Source organism: Leiobunum rupestre, chromosome 11 (assembly GCF_980474605.1).
Source record: "Leiobunum rupestre chromosome 11, qqLeiRupe1.1.hap1, whole genome shotgun sequence".
In the NCBI taxonomy this organism is placed as follows: Eukaryota; Metazoa; Arthropoda; class Arachnida; order Opiliones; family Sclerosomatidae; genus Leiobunum; species Leiobunum rupestre.
This window is the reverse complement of record NC_143394.1, coordinates 19,374,948-19,400,366: the sequence shown is the minus strand read 5'-3', so window position 1 is coordinate 19,400,366 and position 25,419 is coordinate 19,374,948. Positions and strand designations below refer to the sequence as shown.

At 40.1% G+C, this 25,419-nt stretch overlaps 3 protein-coding genes across 5 annotated transcripts; 1 reads left to right on the top strand and 2 right to left on the bottom strand.

Moving 5' to 3' along the window:
- The first annotated feature begins 8,607 nt into the window (after positions 1-8,607).
- LOC149921940 (calpain-A-like) lies at positions 8,608-14,129 on the top strand. Its single transcript, XM_090162605.1, has 13 exons — positions 8,608-8,639; positions 10,073-10,363; positions 10,426-10,566; positions 11,590-11,721; positions 11,777-11,970; positions 12,026-12,194; positions 12,253-12,333; positions 12,425-12,516; positions 12,575-12,655; positions 12,716-12,942; positions 12,999-13,120; positions 13,182-13,390; positions 13,629-14,129. The coding sequence occupies exons 2-13, from the start codon at positions 10,118-10,120 to the stop codon at positions 13,639-13,641; spliced, it is 1,707 nt and encodes a 568-aa protein (XP_090018731.1). The 5' UTR covers positions 8,608-8,639; positions 10,073-10,117; the 3' UTR covers positions 13,642-14,129.
- Positions 14,062-18,367, bottom strand: LOC149921939 (uncharacterized). Of its 3 annotated transcripts, none has more exons than XM_090162602.1 (5): positions 18,266-18,367; positions 17,423-17,591; positions 17,120-17,359; positions 16,880-17,011; positions 14,062-16,797 (listed from the first exon to the last, which is right to left on the bottom strand). In XM_090162602.1, exons 2-5 carry the CDS (start codon positions 17,532-17,534, stop codon positions 14,804-14,806), a joined length of 2,478 nt encoding a protein of 825 aa, XP_090018728.1. In that variant the 5' UTR covers positions 17,535-17,591; positions 18,266-18,367; the 3' UTR covers positions 14,062-14,803. The 3 variants fall into 3 exon arrangements, with proteins under 3 accessions (XP_090018728.1, XP_090018730.1, XP_090018729.1); XM_090162604.1 differs by having other exon boundaries at positions 14,062-16,785; XM_090162603.1 differs by having other exon boundaries at positions 16,880-17,008.
- A 5,518-nt stretch (positions 18,368-23,885) lies between these two features.
- LOC149921938 (uncharacterized) lies at positions 23,886-25,010 on the bottom strand. The gene has a single exon (XM_090162192.1). It carries the CDS (start codon positions 25,008-25,010, stop codon positions 23,886-23,888), a length of 1,125 nt encoding a protein of 374 aa, XP_090018318.1.
- Between the last annotated feature and the right edge of the window lie 409 nt (positions 25,011-25,419).

Sequence of the window (25,419 nt, the reverse complement as noted above, 5' to 3'; positions counted from 1 at the left end):
TCCGAGACCGGTTTATTGTCGGAATGTCTGATAAAGCCTTGTCCCAGAGGTTACAACTTGAGACGGAGCTCACATTGGAAAAAGCAGTCCATAAAGCCCAACAGGTAGAGTCAGTCAAACGGCAGCAGAGCGAGTTGGGAACGGAGAAACCCAGTTCAGCGACATCCTCCATAGATAAGGTACAGGCGATTTCAGGGTCACGACCACGTGAGAAAGTGAAAGGGCAACGGAAATCAAGAGAAAAAGACCCTAGCACTCAGAAACGTCAGCTGGGAACGTGTACAAGGTGTGGACGGAATGAGAGCCATAGCAGGAGTCAATGTCTAGCGATAAATGCCACTTGCCATAAATGCAACGAGAAGGGTCATTTCAAGAGCCAGTGTAGAACGAAGGTTACCAACCTACAGGAAGTAAAAGAGACGGAATTTGATGCATTCCTGGGAACCTTGGATGGAGGTCATGGTGATTCACCTTGGGTAAAAGAGATTCGAGTCAATGGCCAAGCAGTTCAGTTCAAGGTTGACACTGGGGCGGATGTAAATGTGATGTCGGATACGTTGGCCAAGAGATTTAAAGCCAAGTTGCTTCCGTCCGATAGAGGTCTCATTGGTCCGGGTCAAGTCCGTTTACAATATCTGGGTTACTTCACGGTCACTTTGGTACATGGAGGGTCTGAGGTTGAGGACAAGATCTACGTGATGGAGCGACAACAAGAACCCCTTTTGGGTCGTCGAGCCGGTAGAATGTTGAAAATAATTCCAACTGACTCCTGCCAGGAGGTCAACAGTCTATCTACGGTTGACACTAAGCGAGAGTATGGCGAGCTATTCAGTGGTCTGGGGAGGATTTCTCAAGAGTACAAGATCAAACTAAAGCCTGGAGCAGTACCTTATGCATTATCGACCCCCAGAGGAGTGGCCATTCCACTAATGGGAAAACTAAAGGTGCAGCTGAGAGATATGGTCCGACAAGGCGTAATCAGACCAGTTGAAGAGCCAACAGACTGGTGTGCGCCAATGGTGGTTGTAAAGAAACCATCGGGAGATGTTAGAGTTTGCGTTGATCTGACTCAGCTGAATGGACAAATTGAACGAGAGCGGACACAGATGCCAGCAGTCGATTATCTACTGGGTCCGTTAGCCGGGGCCACAGTATTCAGCCAGTTAGACTGTAATTCTGGCTACTGGCAGATACCGCTTCATGAGGACTCGATGAAGCTAACCACGTTCATGACACCGTTCGGCGGAACACTTTCAAAGACGGATAAGTACCTGTATTGAAGGGATCGGGAAGGCCGCTAATTTACAAGATGACATTCTGGTCTTTGGTACGGGTCCGGGTGACCATGACGAAAACCTGAGGAAGATGCTGTCCGCCTTGAAGAAGAGTAGCATCACTCTCAATGAGAAGAAATGTCAATTCAAAAAGGAGTCTGCCAAATTCCTGGGCCGCGTCATTAGCGCAACTGGAATCCGTCCGGACGAAGATAATATCAGAGCGATTAGAGACATGAAAACTCCGTACAATGTCGCGGATGTCAGAAGACTTCTTGGGATAATAAACTACCTTGCGAAGTTTATTCCGAATATGGCGCAGAATCTTGAACCTTTAAACAGTCTTCTATCCAAGAAGAATTCGTGGACGTGGGGCTCCAAGCAACAAGAAGCGTTCCAGTTTATAGAAGACCCTGACTGAAGCGGAGAAACGATACGCGCAGATTGAAAAAGAAGCGTTGGCACTAACATGGGCGTGTGAAAGATTTAAAGATTACGTCACCGGGATGGAACTTTGGTTGGAAACGGACCACAAGCCTTTGCTGTCCATTCTACAGAAGAAACACTTGGATGATTTGTCCCCAAGGCTACAGAGACTTCGCATACGTTTGATGCGGTATTCGTATCAAGTCCGCTATGTACCTGGAAAGTTGTTGGTCGCAGCCGATGCCTTGTCAAGGAGTCCACTTGAGGAAGTTGATCACGAGTTACAAGATGAGGTCACAACACATGTCCAGGTGGTCATGCAAAAATTACCAGTCACTGATCGGAAGTTGGCAGATATCCTCAAAAGCCAGCTCGAAGACGAAGCCTGTTCCAAGCTAATATCGTACGTTAATGACGGGTGGCCTCCTGATAAGAGGAAAGTTCCACCGAGTTGCCAGGTATACTATCCTGCAAGAAACGAGTTGACGGTCCAGGACGGCTTCTTGATGTATAACCAGCTTCGAGGTGAAAGGAGATCATGCAAAATATACATCAAGGTCATCTGGGCATTGTAAAATGTCGTGAACGAGTAAAGCAATCTGTATGGTGGCCGGGCGTTTCTAAAGAAGTAAGAGACACTGTGAGAAATGCCTTAAAGAAGGATCAAATCGCCACCAGCCGTTGTTACCGACTGTCTTCCCGGATTGACCTTGGCAGATCATAGCGATGGACATTTTCCACTGTGAGTCCAAATGGTACTTACTAATTTCCGATTACTATTCTCGTTACTTCAAGCTAATTCCGCTTCGAGATCAGTCAACGGTCACGATTATTGAAGCTGCGAAGTCAGTATTCGCTAGATTTGGAATCCCGGAGGTTGTTCGCACGGAAAATGGCTCACAGTTGACTGCCACCAGGTCAGAGGCTTTTGAACGATTCTCTAAGGACTACGGCTTCCAGTCCACCACCAGCAGTCCTAAAGTTTCCCAAAGCAATGGTTTCATAGAGTCGGCGGTCAAGATTGTTAAAAGCCGTATCAAGAAGTCCGATGATGTCTACCTTGGGTTGTTGGCGTATCCGTCAACTCCATTGGCGAATAGCTAATAATAATAATAATAATAATCAGCTAGGCTAATACCCAATGCACCACCTTAGGCCTAAGTCATCAAGCGACTTTTAAAGCCTTTAAATCAGGTGGCCGGGTTACAATGCGTAGGAGGGTGGTGGCAAGCCCTGCATGCCACGCGATTGAGCCAACAGCTCCCTACACTAACTATTACCGTTAACCTCAACAAGTTTTTATGGAAGGGGAAACCGAAGAGCACGGGGGAAAACCCCTTAAACGAGTGGGGAGAGAACTTGCAAACTCAACGCGCTTTAGTCCGGCAGAGCTTCTAATGAATCGCCGTCTTCGCACCACTGTTCCGGTGTTATCTTCATCTCTACGGTCGTTGGTTCCACCACGAGAAGTGTTGGTTGAAAGAGAGCAGCGTTCCAAAAACGATCAGAAGTCCAACTATGACCGACGTCATGGCGTAAGAGTCTTACCTAGGGTTGTAAGTCGGAAAATTTCCCGCTCGGAAAATTTTCCGGAAAATGACCGAGGCCTTTTTTCCGGAAAATTTTCCGTATTTTTCCGAAAAAAATAAAAAAAGTTTTCATTCCGTGATTAGTCTAATATATTGTTTGCAAATTGAAATAAAGCGGTATTTTCACCTCATTTTTTCGAATCTGAAAGTAAAACTAAACCTCTAGACTAGTTTAAACTGATTAACAATGTAACGCTATTAATGTGTTGTAGTATGGTTACTGATATTAGACATTTTATATCGTTAAAAAGTTAAAAACATTAAAAACCCTTAAAAGGTAATCTATGTTTAAAATTTTTATTTTTCCGATTTGCGGAAAATTTGCCGCAATTCGGAAAATTTTCCGGAAACGTTTCTGGAAAATTTTCCGCATTTTATTTTTCCGGAAAATTAACAACACTAGTCACTCTTACCTGATCTCGTAGAGGGGGACAGAGTTTGGATTGTCGACAAACGTATCGACGATCGGGTCGTTAGCCATGCCAAGCGTCCAAGGTCGTATGTAGTGGCTACTAATAACGGGGAACTACAACGCAATCGGTTCCATCTGGTACCGTTACCAAAACCACTACCTGGTGGTGATCCGATCTCGGGGTCTCCTCTCAGTCCACTACCCAGCCCGGTAACTTCTGGGTTTAAATCAGTTCAACCAGCCAGTCGACCGTCTACGTCAACACCGATGACAACAAGGTCCGGAAGAGTAGTCAATCCTCCAGTTCGTTTGAATCTTTAACGATGGGTCGCTAAGCTTGGGAAAGGATGTGTAATCACGCTTGTGATAATGTAAAAAAGAATATATTCTTATCAATGTTGTTTTTTGTGTAAATAATTTTAGTATAAATAGCTGTTGTAATAACTTTGATAATCAGTTATCTCATTGAAATCTTAATGTTATGTTAATAAACCCTGTTCTGGTTTTAATCTGAGTGTAGTTCTTATGCCCACCGCATAACATTACATTTTCTACCCCACTTCTTGGTCTCTTTATTTGTTCGCGTTTTTACTCCTTATTTAATTCTAATTTATCAAAACTAGTGTTTTTTTTTATTATTATTAGCTTTGCTTTGACACATCCTCTGTAATTTCTTTAAGCCCTTCGGACACTGACAAGACATTTCTTTAAAGGGAATGTAACCTCGGGTATTTGGTGTGGAACACCAACGTTTACAGCTCCGGCCACTCTTGCCTTTGGCTTTAGAAATGTTTGGAGCCACTGTACAGGGTTATTTGAAACATTGAAGGGTCTTCCATAAAGATTGCTTTGAATGTTATATTCCCTTTAAGTTGATGCTGTCGGTGATTCGTGGGTTTTTTATTTTTTGCTCTGAATTCGTTTTTACTTGTCATCACAAAGAGTGGACGCTGACGTTAGCTTTGGTGTTCGTACCAAAAGTAAATTTAAATCTCAATATTTACTTTTGTTCGTACGGGGACCCCGACCCCGACCACCCCCGACATTTTCCCCCGACCCCGGTACCGAAGATAAAAAATAAAGTCGGGGGTATCATGTTTCAGGGAAAATTTCGGGAATGTTTGAAGTTTGAAATTAGTACTGTAACTTGTAAGTGTGTAATAAATACTATATAATAAATTAAATATTTTGTAATTTTATTTACTATAAACCTTTTTCCACGAAATTACTTGGTTCTTTTAGTTATAAATAAGCCAGTATTATTTTTTTCAGCAGTGGCCTTACCTAATCTAAACTATTTTTTTCGGGGATAGCTTAACCCCGACTTAATTTTGACCCCGTACGAATGGGGATCCATTCCGGGACAAGTACGATTTAAGCGCCATCTATCCTCACTGCTCTCAACCTTCTGCCATTTCAAATATTTAGTTGTGTAGATGGCGCTTAAATCAGTGGCGGCGCTAGGGGGTAGGCCAGGTAGGCCACTGCCTACCTTAAAATTTAGAGGGGCCCAAAAATCACCCTATAAGAGGCCCCAAATTGATCTAGAAAAGGTCTCAAAATTGTCCCAAGAGATAAAATTATTTATAAATAACAATGAAACAATTGTCGATAATGTATTTAGAAATTGTTGAGGTATCTTCTAGTAAATAAAACCAGTTCTGTTATATTTGGACTCGTTTTACTGTTGTTAGAACTTTTTTGTTCGTCATGTACACTCTGTTTAAAAAGTCTTCGACTGGTGAAATGTTTGCCCTCTTTTTAATTCTGCTAGAAAACTATAATAGATAGATCGATGAAACCAATTGCAACTATTATTTATTTTCCAATATCTTTTGTTATTTATCGGTTTCGTCCACCAAAATTTAATAGTTTTGGCAGCTACCGTCAAAACTAATTTTTGACAACTTTTTAAATATTGGTTCTACGGCACTGACTCGCGCGTTTTTGAATTCACAATGGTCGATTCATATTTAGAAAGTGGAAAAACTTTCCCTCTACAACCAACGGTTGAGAAGTTATCGCGTTTACAAACTTTCGTTGAAATTGGGAAACACCTAAAATGCATCAAGCGATTATTAATAACGCAACTTCAACAGCGATTCAATAACATTGAAAATATATTTAATTAAAGGCCGGTTTAAAAAAAAACAAATCCCAAGAACAACTTGGCAAGTGGTTTTAGGAATATCCTTTTTTATACGCTAAAGCTTTTAAAAAGATATTTGCGTTAGAAATTGTTTATAATAATGGTTACCACAATATTAAACCAGCCTTTAATTAAACATGTTGTTGGATCGCTGTCGAAGTTTCTAAAGCAAATAGCTTTTTAAAAGCTTTAGCGTATAAAAAAGGATATTCCTAAAACCACTTGCCAAGTTGTTCTTGGGATTTGTTTTTTTTTAAACCGGCCTTTAATTAAATATATTTTCAATGTTATTGAATCGCTGTTGAAGTTGCGTTATTAATAATCGCTTGATGCATTTTAGGTGTTTCCCAATTTCGACGAAAGTTTGTAAACACGATAACTTCTCAACCGTTGGTTGTAGAGGGAAAGTTTTTCCACTTTCTAAATATGAATCGACCATTGTGAATTCAAAAACGCGCGAGTCAGTGCCGTAGAACCAATATTTAAAAAGTTGTCAAAAATGAGTTTTGACGGTAGCTGCCAAAACTATTAAATTTTGGTGGACGAAACCGATAAATAACGAAAGATATTGGAAAATAAATAATAGTTGCAATTGGTTTCATCGATCTATCTAATAGTTTTCTAGCAGAATTAAAAAGAGGGCAAAAATTTCACCTGTCGAAGACTTTTTAAACAGACTGTACATCAATGCTTTATTTTATTGAAGCATTTCGTTGAGAAAAGGGGGGTCCCGGGTCGGGGACCCATTTATTTGGTGTGCCTACCCTCGCGAAAATTCCTGGCGCCGCCCCTGTACAGGCATGATCCATTATTGTTTTAAAACAATATAACACAAAAATATCTGGTATCTTGAAAACCGCAAGTCAAAAACCACGGCGCAATTTTCACTAAAACTTTTTAACTAGATGTCAGTAGCCCTGCCTGCAGCGGCTCTATGGAGGCAGTTTTTTCCGACTTCTGTCGGGAACTCAGTAAGAGCCTGCGTTTACGTTCAAGGAGCTTGATTTCGAATCTAGGGTACGTAGTTATATGATGGACTTAATTAATGTATACATTAATTAGTCCTAGTGATGTAAAATACCCGGGTATTTATAACGCAGGGTAAATACCTTGGGTACTTACCCGGATAAATACCCAAAATACATAAATACCCAGGTGTTTATAAACACCTTTAATTTCTTTGTTAAATATTTTTTAATTTATTCAATTAAGAATATGGTAATTGAAAAACCCACAAACACATCAAGTTATTATCATATTAAATATTAATTATTGTTTTTTTACTTTTTTTGCAAATTTTACATAGTAACATTACATATGAGATAACTATTAAATATTATTTATTCATTATCTGAATGATCACTTGAAAGTTCAGTCTCTGCTGCCCCTGGCTCTCCTCAGACTCCTCATCATCACTATTTAATTACCAGGCTTAACACTAACAGTAACATGAGCAATTAAGGATTTTATTCATTTCATGTGGGCCATTAAAACATTTCCTGATATACTTTGTCATTTTGTTGACATTAGAATGTTTGTATTCCTTACAGCAATATATATGAAAGCAACACCTTTATTTTTATCTTTGAATAACTCCCAGGCTAGAAATAAAATTGACTAATATAAAACTGCTTTTAAAAATGTAGTTTGCCCAAATTTCCCTACCTAATAAGCCCAAACCAAGCAAAAGATGTAGACAAGGAGGATAACAGATAGCTCCACTCGACCCGATACTAACTAACGCCCTAATCATAAAAACCCTAGTTTTGGGTATTTACCCGTCCATGGGGTAAATACCCGGGTAAATACCTATTTAAAAATACCCTACCCACTGGGTATTTACCCGACTTACATCACTAATTAGTCCATGGTTATATTATCTGTGCTTTACTGATTATTGAATAATTTAAAAAATGTATTTGTCAAAATAATAAAACTTTAATAGATAAAAATACTTATTATTAATTTGGTTTGAAATAAAGAGCTAGAAAAGAAATGGAGCTTGCACTATTGTATCTGGCGAAGTTGATCGAGAGTGCCGACCCCCTTTTCGCCAATGTAGGAAGCCATGAGTTGGGCAGATTACGTGGCGCCATCGACGCGCGGTGAAATGAAATACATTATGCCTTTTTGAAAATCAACTGTCATTTGATGTAAACAAAGGAAGGATAGATGGCCTTGCAAATTCTGCCCATCTCCGCTTTCATTAAAATAATTTTGGCTAATAAAAAAGGCGCCAAATTGGCATGTCAGATTAAATTATGATAGCGATCCTAGCGGCTGATATGCCAATTTGGCCCCATTTCTTCTATAGCATCTAAACTAGTACTTAAGTTAAACTACAACATGGTAGAGACATCTTTTCACTTTTCTGAAGTCTTATTTTTCTAATAGATAACCAAAATAATTTAACCTTTCTTATAACTCTTCTTACCTAATTTGACACAAATCAAATTCGTATAGTTGAAAGATCATTGCATTTATATGGATATAGGAATAAAGTAGCGGGTGTAAAATTAAATATTTTTTTATCGGCAAAGTAGACCTATAGCTTTGTCTAAAGAATTGGCACTACTTCAACACAGTTGGGTTACCACCAAAACCTAAAAATGAAATTTTATAAAGTCTCCTTCAAAATATCAGTAAACAGGGTTCACGAATCACTACAGATATTTTCTAGGTCGTTGATAGATAAAATAGTATGTATGATCTAAGGCCTTAGCTAGCTGTACATTCCGCCGCATTAATTCCCCAGGGACACAGTCCTCACTCACCTCTTCGGACTTGAGGTGGGTTCAACGCTGGTTTATCAAATAAAACAACAATGCATTGTACTTAAAATAGTTTATATTCTACGCGTGCATTAAGCGCGCTATAATATTAATATAATAAAAGAAACAGTCTTCCACTAATCCGTAATCGATAAAAGGAGATATATCGCCTTGAAGGGGAAACCTTTCCAGTCCAATAAACAACGAACGCTAATGGCGTACCCTCTATATCCTTGAAAATAAAAATACATTGGAGGTGCATATACCAGACTATTCTTCGTGGTTTCTTTTCTAAGTCATATAATAACCAACCTCGGCAAACTCAACTAAGGCCGGTAAGTCAAGGCATGTTCGAAGCGGATAGTAAAACTCTCAATCAAACAAACTCAGCGGAACGAAAAACCAATAAAGTTTTAACTTGTCCAGCCGCTTTGAGGTTAAGTAGGGACTGTTACCCTGTCCGTTGGGGGTTTGGTTAGCACGCGATAAGTATCGATCCTTCTTTGGAATTACCTTGGAAACCAAACACAGCAACAACAGCGACATTGGAGCGAGTTCTGCGAGGCTGGATTTTAAAAATATTGCGAGAGGTAATACAGCGGCTACGGCATTGGGGACCCGTCGCGGCTATAGATTTACCTCAGTAGTTTAGATTAAAACCCGCAGAAAGTTCGAGATAATTCGTCCACTAGTCAACGTAAGCTTATCCCCACTTAGAATGGAATTAGTAGCGCGATGTAGCCAAATTGGGTTATGAAGAGTCGACTCGCAAGCATGGAAAGTTAAGAAAGTCGGGTGAGTGTCTAGTCTTTTCAATTAGCTTAATTGCGGGTTTAATTGGGCTAATGAAAACAATTAGGCTTATTTCAAAAAAGTGTAAAGGATATGCAGATCTATGCAAAGAACACGACAGGGTCGACATATCTCATTTTTGTTCAACAAGCTTTAAATTGGCTCATTCAAAAATATATCTGGCGTGACATCACATTTACGATTTCTACAAGCTCTAGACTCAAATTGTAAATTTATTATAGACTAGTCCAGATATGAGCCCCAGTCGGTTAACTTTCGTTGAAATTATATTAAAATCTTGAAAATAAAGGACCGAATAGAAAGAGGAAAGTGCGCCCTGTCGCAAAGAGGACGCAAAATATATCGTAAAAGATATTCAAAGACAAGGACGCATTTACGTATCTTTCAGTATTAATGGTCTTTAGTACTTGACCCTGTTTCGAAGGCCAATATTCCCGTGTCCCAGATCGCGTCAATGTCGCTAAGGAAAAAGACAGTTTCATCCTCGCTCGTAATAACAAATCCACGGTCCGTTCGTACTTCGCTTAGCAAAAAATCAATTGTTCAGTTCGCGTCACCGACGATTTCCCCTTTTTTGAAGAGCGTAGATTAGGCACGTTCCAGAAGGGGTTAAAAAGGGTGTGTGTTATTTCCCGCAGAAAACAGCCGTTTGTGGTGCGTTATGTTCAGATGTCGTCCAATTGATGGGTTGTGGCTCTAGTATAGCCTCTTGCCCCATACGAAAAGTCGAGAATCCTCGAGCTTCGACTACCATCTGGCCTAAACGATGGGCCAATTTCGCCAATGATCGCAAGGAAATACCACCTCAAGACGTTGCGTTATCGTACGACCAAGCGCCACTCAGGGGAAACACAACAGAAGACTCGGAATGGAATTTCGGCTTCGATATCCCGGATGTGGAGGCTCCCGAGGACCAACTCGATGTTGTGGTGCGTATGGAAAATTTCAAATGATTTCCGAAATACTTAAAATGCGTTTATGGACTTGTCAGGAGGATGAAACCATGAAGAGAACCATTTCGTCGTTGTCGTTCGGTAAAGTATTTGTCGACCAGTATTTTCCTCCTCAAGATTCTTCCATATATTTCAACCGAAGACCTGTCGAAGGGAATATTGTTTGGATGAGACCTCACGTACAGTTGACTTTCATGTTTTCCCCAAGGTGTCCATCTAATTGCCCACTTAATTGCACTTAAAGGAAAAGTCCAGGTTGGGTAAAACTTGGGTCTATTTGAAAGATCATGTTTAAATATACTAAAATATATCAGTCGCAAAATTGTATCTTTTTTTAATGACGAGAAATTAATTTTTGAACGAGCGAAATTTACCGCCAAGCGAGCTGCCATTTTCTTTCGTCTTCCCTCCGCAGACCGCACGCGGAGCAAGCGCGCGCGGGGAACAGAGCGCTGTTAAAGCCTGTTATTCCGCGAACAGCACGTGATTAAAGTCCTAAAACGTCACCCCGAAACAAAAAATGGCAGATGGCTTGGCGGTAAATTTCGCTCTTTTGAAAATGTATTTCTCGTCATTAAAAAAAGATACAATTTTACGACTGATATTTTTGAGTTTATTTAAACATGATCTTTCAAATAGACCCAAGTTTTACCAAAGCTGGACTTTTCCTTTAACTAATCTTCACCAGAAAAACTTGGTTAACAACATAAGTACAAGAAAAAGTATACATCTCTTACAAGATAGAGATGTTAAAAATTCGAAGCCTAGACGCAATTTTCAATGGGTGCCAGTTTCTCGCTCAATTTGCGGATAATACAGAGCTTGAAGATAATATAAACTTAGCAGGGAAGCTAGACCTTATCTGCCTAACCATGTAAAATTGCACTGCGCGCTGCGTAGGAATATTGAGTTATTTATTAATCATTTATCAGTTTCAGAAAGTACTATAGGATGTATTTTGCCCCACACTAGTTTTCCTTCCGAAACGTATTTTAAGAAATCAAGGGGAGCTTGCGCAGGTACATGTTTAAAGCTAATTACATTAGCTGTACAGAGAGATCAATACTTTTGGTACAGGTTTCACCAAGAAAAGTAAGCGCTCTAAGATTTTAATTAGAAACGTAATTTTGTGCAACTGAGATGAACAACTTCATAGGAATAGATCGAATAGTCAATTTTATAATAGCTACTGCTTCTATTAGGAGTTGGTGCAGAAGCCCGAACTCTTGGTGAACGGTGTAAGTAGGCACGACATCGTTCAGGGTATCCTGGGAGACTGCTGGTTCCTTTCCTCATGCGCGGCCGTAGCGCAAAGACCGGACTTGATGAGAAGGGTAATCAATAATACTTGGTCATAGCAATACCATGTAAGTAACGTTCGGAACTTAGGTTATCCCGACTAACCAATTACTGCACGGCGAGGGATACAAGGGAGTGGCTAAGTTCCGGTTGTGGCGATTCGGTCGATGGGTAACCATCTACGTGGATGACCTTCTTCCGACCAGAAATGGCGAACTGATCTACTCCCGTTCGTCGGAGAAAACAGAGTATTGGCCCGCGCTTTTGGAAAAAGCTTACGCGAAGTACAGTTCACAGTTCTAACTAGCCAGACATTTTACTCAAAGATGACGCTTTCAGGCTTCACGGCTCGTACGAAGCGCTAGAAGGTGGACAGGCTATGGACGCTCTCGTTGACTTGACCAGCGGACTGGCGGAGCGGTACGACTTGGAGGAAGTTCCACCGCACCTTTTTCTATTCCTTTTACAAGCATCATCCCACGGTGCCTTCATAACTTGTTCCAGAAAGGTAGGAGTCCTTAGCAGCGTCAAGTAGATGGAATCCCATTAACTGAATTGGTCCCTAGGGCGATTGGAGAATGGCTACTACCGCGGATGCCAACGGACTGGTATCAGGGCACGCTTATACAGTGACAGGGGTGGCAAACGTAAGACAATAGTTATACACTTTTGAAAAAAACCATCTGTATAACTCCAAACAGTTTTCTCAGTTAAAAATGTAAAATCGAAATATTTTAGGTAACATTAAGTTCGGGGGATGAAGTTAATCTTGTAAGAGTGAGGAATCCTTGGGGAAATTGTATCGAGTGGACTGGACCATGGAATGACAAGTAAAGTCCGTGGAAAATTGAAGTAAGATCCTTAAATAATGTCACTTTACAATCGCAGCGATTCCGTTTGGACCTTGGTGGATAGTCGAACTAAAAGGCAGCTAGATTGGAAGCAACGAGGCGACGGAGAGTTTTGGATGTAGCTATCCTTTAGTTTGACAGATATTCGATTGCCAGGTAATAAATTTAACGTATACAGGTGCTTCGACGACTTTCGAAAAGAATTCGAAGAGGTTTCCATATGCACCTTGGGTCCGGATTTCAACGGTGATGGAATCGCGGAACAGGCCGGCCAGGTTAAAGCCATTCGGGGTCACTGGACAGAGGACAGGTCATGCGGTGGTTCCAGAAACAATGTCGAGTTGTTCGCTACGAATCCTCAGTACTTGTTGACGATCTACAGCTTCGGAAGGTTCTCGTCAATTGGTAAGTTAACCACCATTTGAATCCTTGACGTAAGTTCAATTACCTCCTCGTGATAGGACCAATAAAAGCGGCGATGGACAGGAAGTGTTGCGTGGTCATCTCCCTGATGCAAGTACACCGGAACGCTCCGAGACACCTGGGAGTGAAGATGATGCAGATAGGATTCGTTATTTACAAAGTAAGTTGATGTCGTCTTCCACCTCGGTTGGATTAATTTTCTCCTTGAGCTTCATTTTCAGACAGACGACTGTAACAATAGATTGAGTAAGCAGTGCTTCTACAACAATTTTGACGAGGGCAACTCTGGTCCTTACATAAACTATAGGGAAGTGTTTGGAAGATACGAATTTTACCCGGGAAATTACGTCATCGTACCAGCCACGTTCGAACCGGGATATCCGGGAGAGTTCATGATCCGAGTGTATTCCGAAACTGCAATAGACCTCAAGTACGTCTTATTCATTTCGCAGCTGTACTCAGTAGCGTAGATAAGTGCCCCTTTTTAGGCACTCCAGCCAAAGACAGGGTCGGTGACGGGAAGGTTTCATAATTGAAAAAGCGAAGGGGGCAGGGACGTCCCTTTGGGGTGGGGGGGGGGGAGTAGGGTCGAGCAAAAGGGGTGCTTCCGGGAACATCACAAAGTTCAAATCGCCTTATTATACGTTTCACGGTAATAATTGTTTCAGGGAACTTAGATGACAAAATTGAAGAAATTAGGAAAACAACGCCAAGTCAAACAAAAGAAACAGTATTTTTAAATTTAAAAATTTCGAAAGATAAATGTTTCACCAGAGTGCCAAAATATATTTGTAAATAACAAAAGTAGATATTTTTGGGTTGTTGAAACGGGCTTTTTAATGGTTTTATCAAAAGCCACATTTGTACAGAAAAATTGTAATTTTAGTTATAATGCAAATGTGGAATGTTGTTAAATTTGCAAACAAATGCTAAAACGTTCCACCGCTTCGCAAAAATATTGCGATTTACCATGAACCATGGACGATGCCCTATGGAAACACTCGCAATCAACCCGGGACAATTGTTCTCTTTAAAAGACAATTAAAGATCTTTTATAAAAACTGTGATAACGGTCACCAGAACATATATTTACACATACAATTACCAAACGTCACACGCATGTTATCAAGAAAAAATTAAAGAAAATTTTCATTTTGAAAAAAAAAAAAGGGTTTGTCAGAAATGTTTTTTCACATTAAATTACATGTAAAAACGACAAAATTTTAGGCAATTTACAGATCGATATCAATTTAAAATAAATACAAGTAGGCTGAAGAGTCATGTTAATACTCCATACTATAATTAGATACTTAAAATACTGGGTTGCCTTTTTAAGTAATCCACACATATAAATAATTTTTTTTTAAATATAAAAATAATAAAAAGCTTTGATTTCTTTTAAAAGATATGTTTTCCAAGAAAAATAACTTTCAATATTTTGTACTGTCACTCCTAATAGAGGATATAGCTACAGAATCATTTTTGTTTTCAATGTGCGAATTGGGAAAATTTATGCATAGGTTATTTTAGAAGTGAGATTTAAATTTACCTTTCCTTGTTTTTTCATATTAAATTAATTTCAGAATTTAAGTTGCCGAATTAATTAAGATTCATATTTCACATAGTTAATGTGGCTATAATTTGTAGATTAATAAATTTTCCGCATTAGATTTTTAAATATTTACGTAACTCGACGTAACTAATTAATTAGCACGTTACATTATTTTTTTCTTAAATAGGCATCTTAGAATCTACTATTACAATATTATACATACAGGAATGTTTTCCACGGCTTCAAAATAAGGTTGGCGCAAAAATATTATTAGTAACAATGTAAACAAAGCTAGGCGCTTGAATTGTTACTCTCAGAGCTAACACTACGACCAAACCTATAAGGAGGCAATCTTAAATTATCTAATCGATTCTGATCACCCCCTGCTGAGGAAGAATTTGAGTTCACACCATTTTCGGGGGTTGAATCAGAGCCGTGTCTGCCGTGGGCATGAACAGTGTTCAAACTCAAGCGTCTAGGATTTCTTTCACCAGTTTCAGAGCAAATAGAACTTGACCTAGCAATAGCTGCTCGCCTCTGACACTGCTGTTGAAGTGAAGCGCTTTCAGGAGATATATTAGTATCAGGGGTTATGATACGAGGTCGGTTTTCCATCAAGTGCAAATTAAGCATCGGTCTAAATGAACCAGAATCAACTCCGTGCAAAGGGGGTGAAAATGGAAAGTGATCTCTAGGTGTTAAAGATCGATGGTTGTTTAAAGAAGACAAGGCCAGTATACCATTAGGAGGGACAGAATCAGCCGATGAATCTGTTGAACATTTAGGACTAGGATCGCTACTATTACGAGCAGATCTAATATTTGCATTACTTCGGGAGTTAGAAACATAATAAGAATTGAGATTTAAACTGGCTGGACGATGCCATACATGCTTGCATTTTCCCTGATGAAATTTACCGGTTGATTCTTCCGGTATTAATTTAGTTCGGTTTTCATCCAAGGCTTCCGGACTGGCACTACTCGAACAAGAGCTTTCCGATATGGAAGCAGCGCTATTGCAATTACCCACTCTGTCTTCCTTCCCCATTGGCGGAAGGCGAGATGTTCCGGCTAAGGATGGAATTTGTTTACTGGAGGTTGAAGGCTCTTGAAGTTTCTTCTTAGTTGGTAATGACAATCTTCGTAGCTGCTTCAAAGTCCTTTCTAAAGAATTTCTTTTATCTTTTGAATTATAAGCAGTCTTCTTTTTAACACTATTGTTATTTTTAGATGATTCACCACCGGAAGTACTAGATGATGGTAAATTTATAAGTTTCTGTTTGGACTGCTCGCTAAGTTTCATGGGATAAGAATTCTGTAGACAGCTGGAATGACTTTGCAAATATTCTCCATCTCCAGATGTGTCACTACTAGATGGGCTGACAGTTTGTTGTTCAGAGCTAGGACTTGTGCTGGTTGAAGTGTCTGTTGTATCACCAACCCAAGCAGTTGGATCCTGAACTACATTATTGTTTGAACCAGCAACATGGGTCTGTTTCTGGTTTGTCTGTTCGGCTCTCCACTGCCCTAAGCCCTCGCAATAAGAATGGCATCTATTTCCAGTGCGTGAATCCTGAGATTTTGAACTTCCACTCCGACCAGTTCTTCCCAATGAACTAGATCCAGATGAGCTTTCTACTCCTGGGGTGTTGACAACGACATTACCATTTACAATATCATCTTCACATAGATTATATGGTGTGGAATGAGATGGTCCATCCAAATGTAGGACAGTAACATTATTTCTGGGAAATGGAATATCTTCGTAGCGCGCATCTGATTCCAATATAGCACCTCTACCAACATTTACATCACTGCTACACGTACTCTCCCCTTGGTCATTCATGCTGAAAACTCCAGGAGAAATTTGGCTGGATCTACAGGAAGCCCTGCCATCAAAGCTGGACCTCCTATCGTCGGGTAAAGATAGACCAAGAAAAACCTGTGTGCCAATTCCAGTAGATGGTGAACGGGAATCAGTAGCATGATCAGGACGAGGGAAAAGACGACCCTGTTGTTGAATCCCTCCATTACTTGGAGACACTGATATTGCAGGTGGGGGATAACGAATGGTGACCTCGTACGGTGGGGGGGCTTCCCCTGTTGGTATGTAAGTTTCGGATGGTTTCCAAAAGCTATATGGAGGTGGAGGTTCATCGTAGGAAAAATATTCCAATCGATCATGACCCACAAAATAGCCCACATTCCCGTCATCATCATTAGGAAAGTGTTGATCTCCTTGAGATACTGAATCAAGTCTATGAGCATTTAGACCTGCAATTTGTTCTGAATTATACCAAAAATATTTGTAACCGTAAACCAACACCAATAACGGCAAGCATGTTAAGCAAATAACGAAAACCCTTACGTCTAATGACAAGAAGCAGTCGACGCTGTCGTAAGCGGTGAATCATAAAGAGTAATAAGGCAAGAATAAGGAAAGACGTAACGGCACTTGCTACTAATCTTAGCCCTAGATTAGTTGGTGTTAACGAATCTGCTATACAAGGAACATACGCAAAATGGAAACAAAAGAAAATAAGTGCTTTTAGCTTTACCTTGTATCCCAAATACGATCATATTAAAGTACAATTGAAAATGGACTTACTGTTCTTTGTATTGTTCACTTCTGGCTCCAAACACACAAATTCACAACACTTCTCTTCTAGTTTGCGAAACTCTTTGCACTTTTCAGGTGGAGAACAAGAAACAGCGTTACAAGTTTCATGAGTTCCATCATTGCAGGTGCATCGGGTACAAAGATCACTTTCCAAAGGAAAATATAGATCTCCATGTGAAACATTTCGTCCTTTATGATCAGTACACATGCGCTCTGTCCAAGCAACACCTAATTTAGGTGTACGAGTCAAAAGTTAAAATTTTATCACGAAAGCATTTATTTAATTAGTACCTAAACAACAAGCAACCACTGATATTGCAAGAGCCCTCATCATAAAGGGTTTCAAATTTAGGGAACACCCAAAAGACTTTGATATTAAGCTGCAAGACATAGCTAAGACCATCCTACAAACTTAAGGCGCATGATGAGTTTCAACTTTTGTCATTGGGATAGATTTCAGCTAGAATGAAAATTTAATTTAATTCACAAACTCATGTAATAATTTAAAAATCTCCAACTATATTTAAATATTTAGCTATTATTATATATAATAAATCAACCAAAATATTCTAACACTAGACTAATAGTGATTTCCACAACGATGCAGCTCTGAGTGCTCAGGAATTGCTTAGCTCTCAGAGAGAGTTCCAAAAAAAACCAAACCGAGTGAGTTTCCAAAAGAAACATGATAACATTTTGCGAGCACCAAAAAACTGCCCAAGATCAAGTTTGCCAGTGGATATTGCCAAAGAGCAATGTTAAAAACTTAATACCCTCTGTTGATCTGTCTAAACAGTCTTAATTTTTCATATAACTTTCAGCTGCCCCTTATCAATCGAGCAATCAAATCTCATCAGGAGCTGCACTGAGATTGCCAGTGGAGTGTGAAAACTCATACCCAGCGCTCCGAGTGCAGTCGAGATCACAAAGTGGAAAATGCTATTATTATAACCAGCTTGTTGACACTTAAATTGAATCTGACAAACAAACACAATTTAAGCCTTGCCACTAAATTTGCAAACAACCAAAAAACAGTGTATGATGACCATGTTTGATTATACGATATTAATTTGCTCAATAAATAATTTAGACTTATTTATCGACATAAACTTGCTAATCATTTTATAAACTAACCTGATTATCATCTCGAATTTATAAATGGAAATCCATCACAGATTCCACAACGAAACATACTGTCAGTCTGTTACCATCCATTCTTGCACAACCTGAAGGATAATTTCACACAACAATCAGTGTTGCCAGTTCCTGAAACTCAAATTATCGTACCACAGCCCAAAATTTATCGATCTCAGAAAAAATTATCGTATGCCTAAAAACTTATGGTATATTTAAATAATTGTGTGTGAAATAGTGTTGTTAAACTTGTGAAATCAAAATTTTAATATAACACTTAAAGTTCGACCGATTGAAAGATAATGTTTAAAAATCGCAGTTTTAACTAGATTTCAGCCAATAAAAAATATTATCGTACGCGTGAGCTGAATTATAGAAAAATGCGTACTTTGTAGAACATCATTGAAAATATCGTACGTCCCAAAAATTATCTCTAAATTATCGACGTGTATGATAACTATCGTACGTCTGGCAACGCTGACAACAATCCAACGATTGTAAAACTACAATCTGTCCGTCACAACCATAGATATAAGTGTTATGTCCTGGCTTAGTGTACCACAATATAAGAAGGAGAGAGAGTAACACCAAGGTTTAGATGCAACTTGAATGTGTTTTATTAGAACCAAGCGAATGAATTTATATACAAATAAAATAGACCTCTTTTAGGTTTTGTTAAAACAAAGCATATATAAAAAACTAGATTAGCAAAACAAAACATAACACGCCCTTTTGTGAGTGTGATTTTTTTTTTTTTAATTTTCGTAAAACGAGGATATGCCGGTAAATACTTAGCCGACATAATCTTTAGCCCAAACCGGTGATTTACGGAGACGTTGAGAGCGTCGTAACTCAGGAACTGGAGCTGCGTGGTGGATTGGTTCAGAAACGGGTGCTGGAGGTGTCTTTGAAGCTTTCGCAAGACCGGTTGGTGATTCTGGACCGGTGACTGAACCAGTAGTATGATCAACCGAATGGTAGTTTTCAACAGCAGAACGATCAGGGCGGACGTAAAAGCGATTCCGGGTGTAAATTGTTCCTTCGGTAGACTGTATTCCGTACGATCGCTTTTGCGGACCAACCCGGATAATGATTCCTTGCTTCCAACCTTCATTTAGACGTTTTCGAAACCATACTCGGTCGCCTTCGTTGAGCTGACTCAGCGGCTTGGACTTCTGATCACCCTGAGTTCTCTGATTAAGCTGACGGGTTTCCAGTTCCTTGGTTGCTTCTGTGACATCGTAATGTGGAGTCAACTTTCCGGGATGTGACGGCAACAGAGACCGGAGTCTTCGTCCCATTAACAGTTCGGCAGGTGAGGCCAGGCCATGCGTCGGTGTAATCCTGTAATCTAGAAGCACAAGGTGCAAATCTTTACCATCCTCTACGGCTTTAAGTAGACTCTTCTTAAGCGTTTGAACGGACCGCTCTACTTGCCCATTGGAACGGGGATAATACGGAGACGTGATGTTGTGATGAATACCCCATTGAGCGTGAAATTCCTTCATAGCCACAGAGTCATAAGGTGGACCGCCATCGCTGACGACTTCTTCGGGTATACCAAATCGTGCGTAGATGGTCTTCATGGCCATAATTACTGCTGGAGCGGTGGTGCTGTGCAGAAGCTGGACCTCAACAAATTTCGAAAAATAATCAACGACGAGTAGATAGTGTCTCCCTCTGATCTCAAAGAAATCGCAACCAACTTTCTCCCAAGGTCGACTAGGCAGCTCACGACTCAATAGGGGCTCATGCTGATTACTGTTCTGATACGCTTGACAGATTTGGCATTGACTGACGGAATCCTCAACGTCCTGGTTCATGGTAGGCCAATAGAAGTATTCCCTGGCTTTGGCCTTTCCTGCTACGATCCCTCTGTGAGCGGAATGAATGACATCCAGAATGTTTTGGCGAGCTTCTTCAGGAACAACCAAGCGCTGACCTCTGCAAAGAAGTCCATTCGAGGACAAGTAGAGTTCATCTCGACAGTGAAAGTACGGCCTCGCTCTGACCCGAGCACTTGTCTTAGCATCTGGCCATCCATTAGAGACATGAAAAATTACGTCCTGAAGTGCCAAGCTGCGATCTGTCAAGGTCTTCAACTCGTTCCATCTGGTATTAGACGCTGTTACCAACAGACAGACCAGAACTGGCACTGGAATGGACTCTTCCATAAAATGGTTATCGATCAGTTGGGCTCGGGACAATGCGTCAGCAACGAGGAGTTGCTTCCCTGGAACATACGTCAAATGTACATTATATCGATTTAACTTCAACAATAGTCTCTGAAGTCTCGGAGAAATCGTATCATACGGCTTCAGACTTAACCCCAAAAGCGGCTTATGATCAGTCTGGACTTCAACGGGCACCCCATACGTGTAATAATGGAAATGTTGTAGCCCAAATATTACTGCCAGCAACTCCTTTTCAATTTGGGCGTATTTCTGCTGAGTTTCCGATAAAGATGCTGAACCATAGCCCACTGGACCATCATCTTGAAGCAGAACGGCTCCTAGCCCATATTGACTGGCATCCACTGATAGCAGGACTGGTTGACCAGGATTGAAGAACTTCAGACATGGCGCTTCAGACAAAGCACCCTTGATTGCGTTGAAATCGCTCTGGACATTTGCGTCCCAGCACCATTCTGACGACTGCTTCAACAGTTGACGTAAAGAGTGGGTCAGCGTCGACAGGTTTGGGGTGAATTTGGTGAGATATGTTATCATACCCAAAAATCTTCGCAGATCTTCTCTACTCGTTGGCTGGGTATACTTTACGACCGCTTCAATTTTCCCTGGATCTGGCTCTAGACCTTCTTTGGAAACGACATGACCAATATATTTCAATTTCGTCTTGGCCAACTGAATCTTCTGTGGGTTGAGTCCTACGCAGCAATGTACAATGCTCAGCCACGTCTTTGGAACCAATGGCGATATCATTAAAATAGGGGTTGATTCTTGGCTCCTTCTCGAATATGTCATCCATGGCCTTTTGGAATTCCTCTCGCGCATTGTTTAGTCCAAATGGTAAGACCAGAAAGCGATATCTCCCCCATGGTGTTGCAAATGTCGTAAGATATGACGACTTTTCATCCAACGGCAGCTGCCAGAAGCCATCCTTTGCATCAAGCGACGTAAAGATACTGCAGCCTTGAAGTCCTGCAAACAGTTTATCTGGTTCTGGTATGGGATAATGCGGACGCATTATCCCTTCATTCAACTGCCTTGGATCTAAACAGATCCGTATTTTATTCGGCTTCTCGATCACCACCATGTTGTTGACCCATTCTGTCGGCTTGTCGACTCTTGTAATAACTTCCAACTCTTCCATTCGTTGCAGCTCGCGCTTTATTTTTTCTTGTTGAGCCAGCGGAATTTTTCTTGGCGCAGAAACGTGAGGGTTGGCGTCTTTCTTCATGTGGATGGTCACCACTCGCTTCAGACGGCCCATACCTGTGAAGACATCGGAAAAATCAGCAAGGACCCTTTCTGGCGTGTCGACTTCAGCTTGGCAAACGGATGCTGACTTTCTGACTCTTTCAACCAAACCCAGCTGAACGCAGGTATTAGCGCTCAGAACGGGTGTGGCCATCAGGTCTGTCACGATGAAACGGAATGTACCATCTCTCTTCATAGAGTCTGTGGAGCCACGGCCAACTTAGATCTGTTCTCGCTGTACTCGCACAAGAAGGCCCGCCAGCTTGAAACGACTCAATGTTAACGAGCGTATGAGAAATTCACGTTTTACTCGAAAATATTCCGCTTGGGGCGCCAAAATACGGGAGTACCTTCCTAATGCTTTCCTATGGGAAAATATTTTGTAAAGTGGATCACTTTTCCGAACCTTTTTCGTAACTTTACCGATTTACGTCAGTGCCGAGTTTCTTATATGATTTCAGGTAAGTTTCATTAATAAATTCAAGCCTAATATCGTAATTTTCCATCATTTGGTTCGCTCACAATCTATTTTTGAAATCACCGATATTTTTAAGGCGAGGAAGCGTCTCCGCATTGGGAATCCGCAATCCGCATCGGATTTTAAGCCTTGGAGTCGTCTCGCGCGTATCGAAGGTCCTCTACGGTGCCGCCCAGCTGGAACTTTGTAATTAATTCAACCAAGTAATTTAAACTTTAAAATAAAATTTCATAACTTTTATATTACATTAAATCTCCTAGTTATGTTGTATATTAAATCTCCTTATTGGGTTAAATATTAAATATACTTGTTGTGTTAAATACTAAATCTCTTTGTTGGGTTAAATACTAAATCTCCTTGTTGTGTTAAATACTAAATCTCCTTATTGGGTTAAAAACCGTTAAATACTAAATATCCTTAATTTCACCTAATATATATTATATTTAAAATTTCAAGACTTTTCAAATTATTTAGAGATGTTGTGCATCAAATTGTCCAAAAGAGGGGGAACTAACTGATTTACAATATTTCTAGCCAATATTTCGGTGTGTTGGTTAATTTTGGAACTCTTCTGCAGTTTCAGGAGTGTGTCTTGCCAAATTTTCATCCAAAAACTGGGTTATCTTTTATATATAGAAGTTGGCTATTCAACGACATCTCATCATTTGCGATTGATACCACTTTCTCGTGATGGTTTAATTTTTCCGCTTCTTCTTGAATTTGTTACTCATTATTATGTTGGTCAATTTTCTTGTTTAGTCTCCAAATTGTAGAATTGAGTTTATTTACAGTTTTCTTTAAAAGCCCATCTGATTCTTATTGAGTAATTATTTTTGTCATAAATAAATAAATATTCTATGGTTTTATTTAATACTTAGATTGAGTGCGCTTCTGGGTTTTCAATGATAGAAACTTTTGAATTGATCATAGTTTTTTCACTGTTTTCGGATATAAATAGAGATAAATCAGATCTCTCTAAGGTTTTAATTGTGTTCTTGTTATCAGTTATCCAAGTAGATGTGATCTTGAGACTTTTTTCCCCTCACTTTTTCTAGACATACTTTTCGACTCAAATCCAATTTATTTTATTTTTTCTTTGGTAAACTATTGTCCTTGCAATGGCTTTAAGCCATTCATTACATAAGATAGGATCATTAGGAATCTCAAGGAAAGACAACCCAGCGGTTTTATTTTTATCTGTAGATTTACAGAACGGTAAACAACAAACTATTACCATTTTAAATGATGTTTATTACGGGTTTTTTATTGAAACATAATAATTGAAGTTAAAAAAAGAGGCAAAACTGTGTTATTTACTATTTTATTTACTGTTCTCAGTTTTACATTTTCAAATCTCACGCGCGCGATACGACTCCAAGGCTTAAAATCCGATGCGGATTGCGGATTCCCAATGCGGAGACGCTTCCTCGCCTTAAAAATATCGGTGATTTCAAAAATAGATTGTGAGCGAACCAAATGATGGAAAATTACGATATTAGGCTTGAATTTATTAATGAAACTTACCTGAAATCATATAAGAAACTCGGCACTGACGTAAATCGGTAAAGTTACGAAAAAGGTTCGGAAAAGTGATCCACTTTACAAAATATTTTCCCATAGGAAAGCATTAGGAAGGTACTCCCGTATTTTGGCGCCCCAAGCGGAATATTTTCGAGTAAAACGTGAATTTCTCATACGCTCGTTAACATTGAGTCGTTTCAAGCTGGCGGGCCTTCTTGTGCGAGTACAGCGAGAACAGATCTAAGTTGGCCGTGGTGGAGCAGGCTAAACGACAGTCCCCAAGCACAGGAACTTCATTTCCGCTAAAGTCCAGGACTCTCTGATTGGTCTTTCGGACAACTGGACAATTTGACATCTTCAACAGCTCAGATTTTGTAATTACATTTACCTGAGCACCCGTGTCTAGCTTGAAATTGACTTTGTACCCATTGACAGATATTTCTTCATACCAAACGTCACTTTGATCTTGAGAATCGCTTATCACATGTACTGATGCTCCGCACCCTTGGTTACATACGTCGACTGAACCGATGTAGACAACGTCATCCATGGATTGAGAAACTACATCAACTCTCTTATCTTTTGGCGCATGTGGTTTGCTCTCTTTAGCGTTCTTGCGGCACTTGGAGCTGAAATGGTTTTTAATCCCACAGTTGTGGCAAATCTTACCATATGCCGGACAGTTGCTTGAAGCGTGACTTAAACCACAATATCCACAATTTTTAATTTCTCGGGAACTTGCCTTGCTGCGACCTGCTACGACCTTCTTTTTCCGTGTTACGATGTGGACTTCGCTCTTTGGATCGTTCATAGCGATTGCCTGTGCTTTTGATAACTCTGCCGCTTTACAGTCGCTGATAACATCAGCTAGCGTCTTCTTTTTCCGACCGGCTTCCCTGAGAAGTCGTTCTTGTAAAGCTTTGTCTTGCAGCCCATGAACCAGCTTATCTCGCAACATCCTCTCCATGGCCGTGCCGTAGTTGCATTCTTCAATGGCCAGTCGCAGTCTAGAGTAAAATTCAGGAAAAGGTTCACCTTGCTTCTGCTTGATACCCAAGGCAAAAAACGACGCCGAAATCTCATTAGTATATGCATCATACTGTTTGTTGAATTCGTCAAGGATTTGAACCAACGTCACGTGACGTCTGTGTCTGGAGACAAAGGTTGTAATTGAAACGAACGATATTGCTGCTTCAATTCGTCCCCACAAACGTGTCTGAACAGCGCTGTCTTTGTCGACTCTTCCTCCGTATCGTATTTCAAGGCTGAGATGTAGTCCGTGAAATCCTGTCGCCAAAATCTCCATGCATCGGCTGGGTTGTTTCCTGCGTGAAACGGCTTAATCGTCGGAATATTACTCGCCATACTGGAAGATTCCTGAACTAAGCTAAAACTTTGACTTAAGCATAACCTCTTCTAGGCAAAAATTCTATTAGGCGCGACGTTCTTCATAAATCTGACACCATGTTATGTCCTGGCTTAGTGTACCACAATATAAGAAGGAGAGAGAGTAACACCAAGGTTTAGATGCAACTTGAATGTGTTTTATTAGAACCAAGCGAATGAGTTTATATACAAATAAAATAGACCTCTTTTAGGTTTTGTTAAAACAAAGCATATATAAAAAACTAGATTAGCAAAACAAAACATAACAATAAGAAATGTATATAAAGGTCTAGATAAATTTCGAGGCGTCTAAGCCTAACATAAAATAC

What these genes read in the sequence shown, in the direction of transcription:
- LOC149921940 (XM_090162605.1), top strand. Translation starts at nt 10,118, where the DNA reads ATGGGTTGTGGCTCTAGTATAGCCTCTTGCCCCATACGAAAAGTCGAG. An exon ending in TTGGAAAAAGCTTACGCGAA is followed by an intron (nt 11,971 to 12,025) that starts GTACAGTTCACA and finishes TGACGCTTTCAG; the next exon opens with GCTTCACGGCTCGTACGAAG. An exon ending in TCATAACTTGTTCCAGAAAG is followed by an intron (nt 12,195 to 12,252) that starts GTAGGAGTCCTT and finishes ATTGGTCCCTAG; the next exon opens with GGCGATTGGAGAATGGCTAC.
- LOC149921938 (XM_090162192.1), bottom strand. Translation starts at nt 25,010, where the DNA reads ATGGAGATTTTGGCGACAGGATTTCACGGACTACATCTCAGCCTTGAA.
- LOC149921939 (XM_090162602.1), bottom strand. Translation starts at nt 17,534, where the DNA reads ATGGTCTTAGCTATGTCTTGCAGCTTAATATCAAAGTCTTTTGGGTGT. An exon ending in AGTGGTTGCTTGTTGTTTAG is followed by an intron (nt 17,360 to 17,422) that starts GTACTAATTAAA and finishes CACCTAAATTAG; the next exon opens with GTGTTGCTTGGACAGAGCGC. An exon ending in AGTGAACAATACAAAGAACA is followed by an intron (nt 17,012 to 17,119) that starts GTAAGTCCATTT and finishes TTCCTTGTATAG; the next exon opens with CAGATTCGTTAACACCAACT.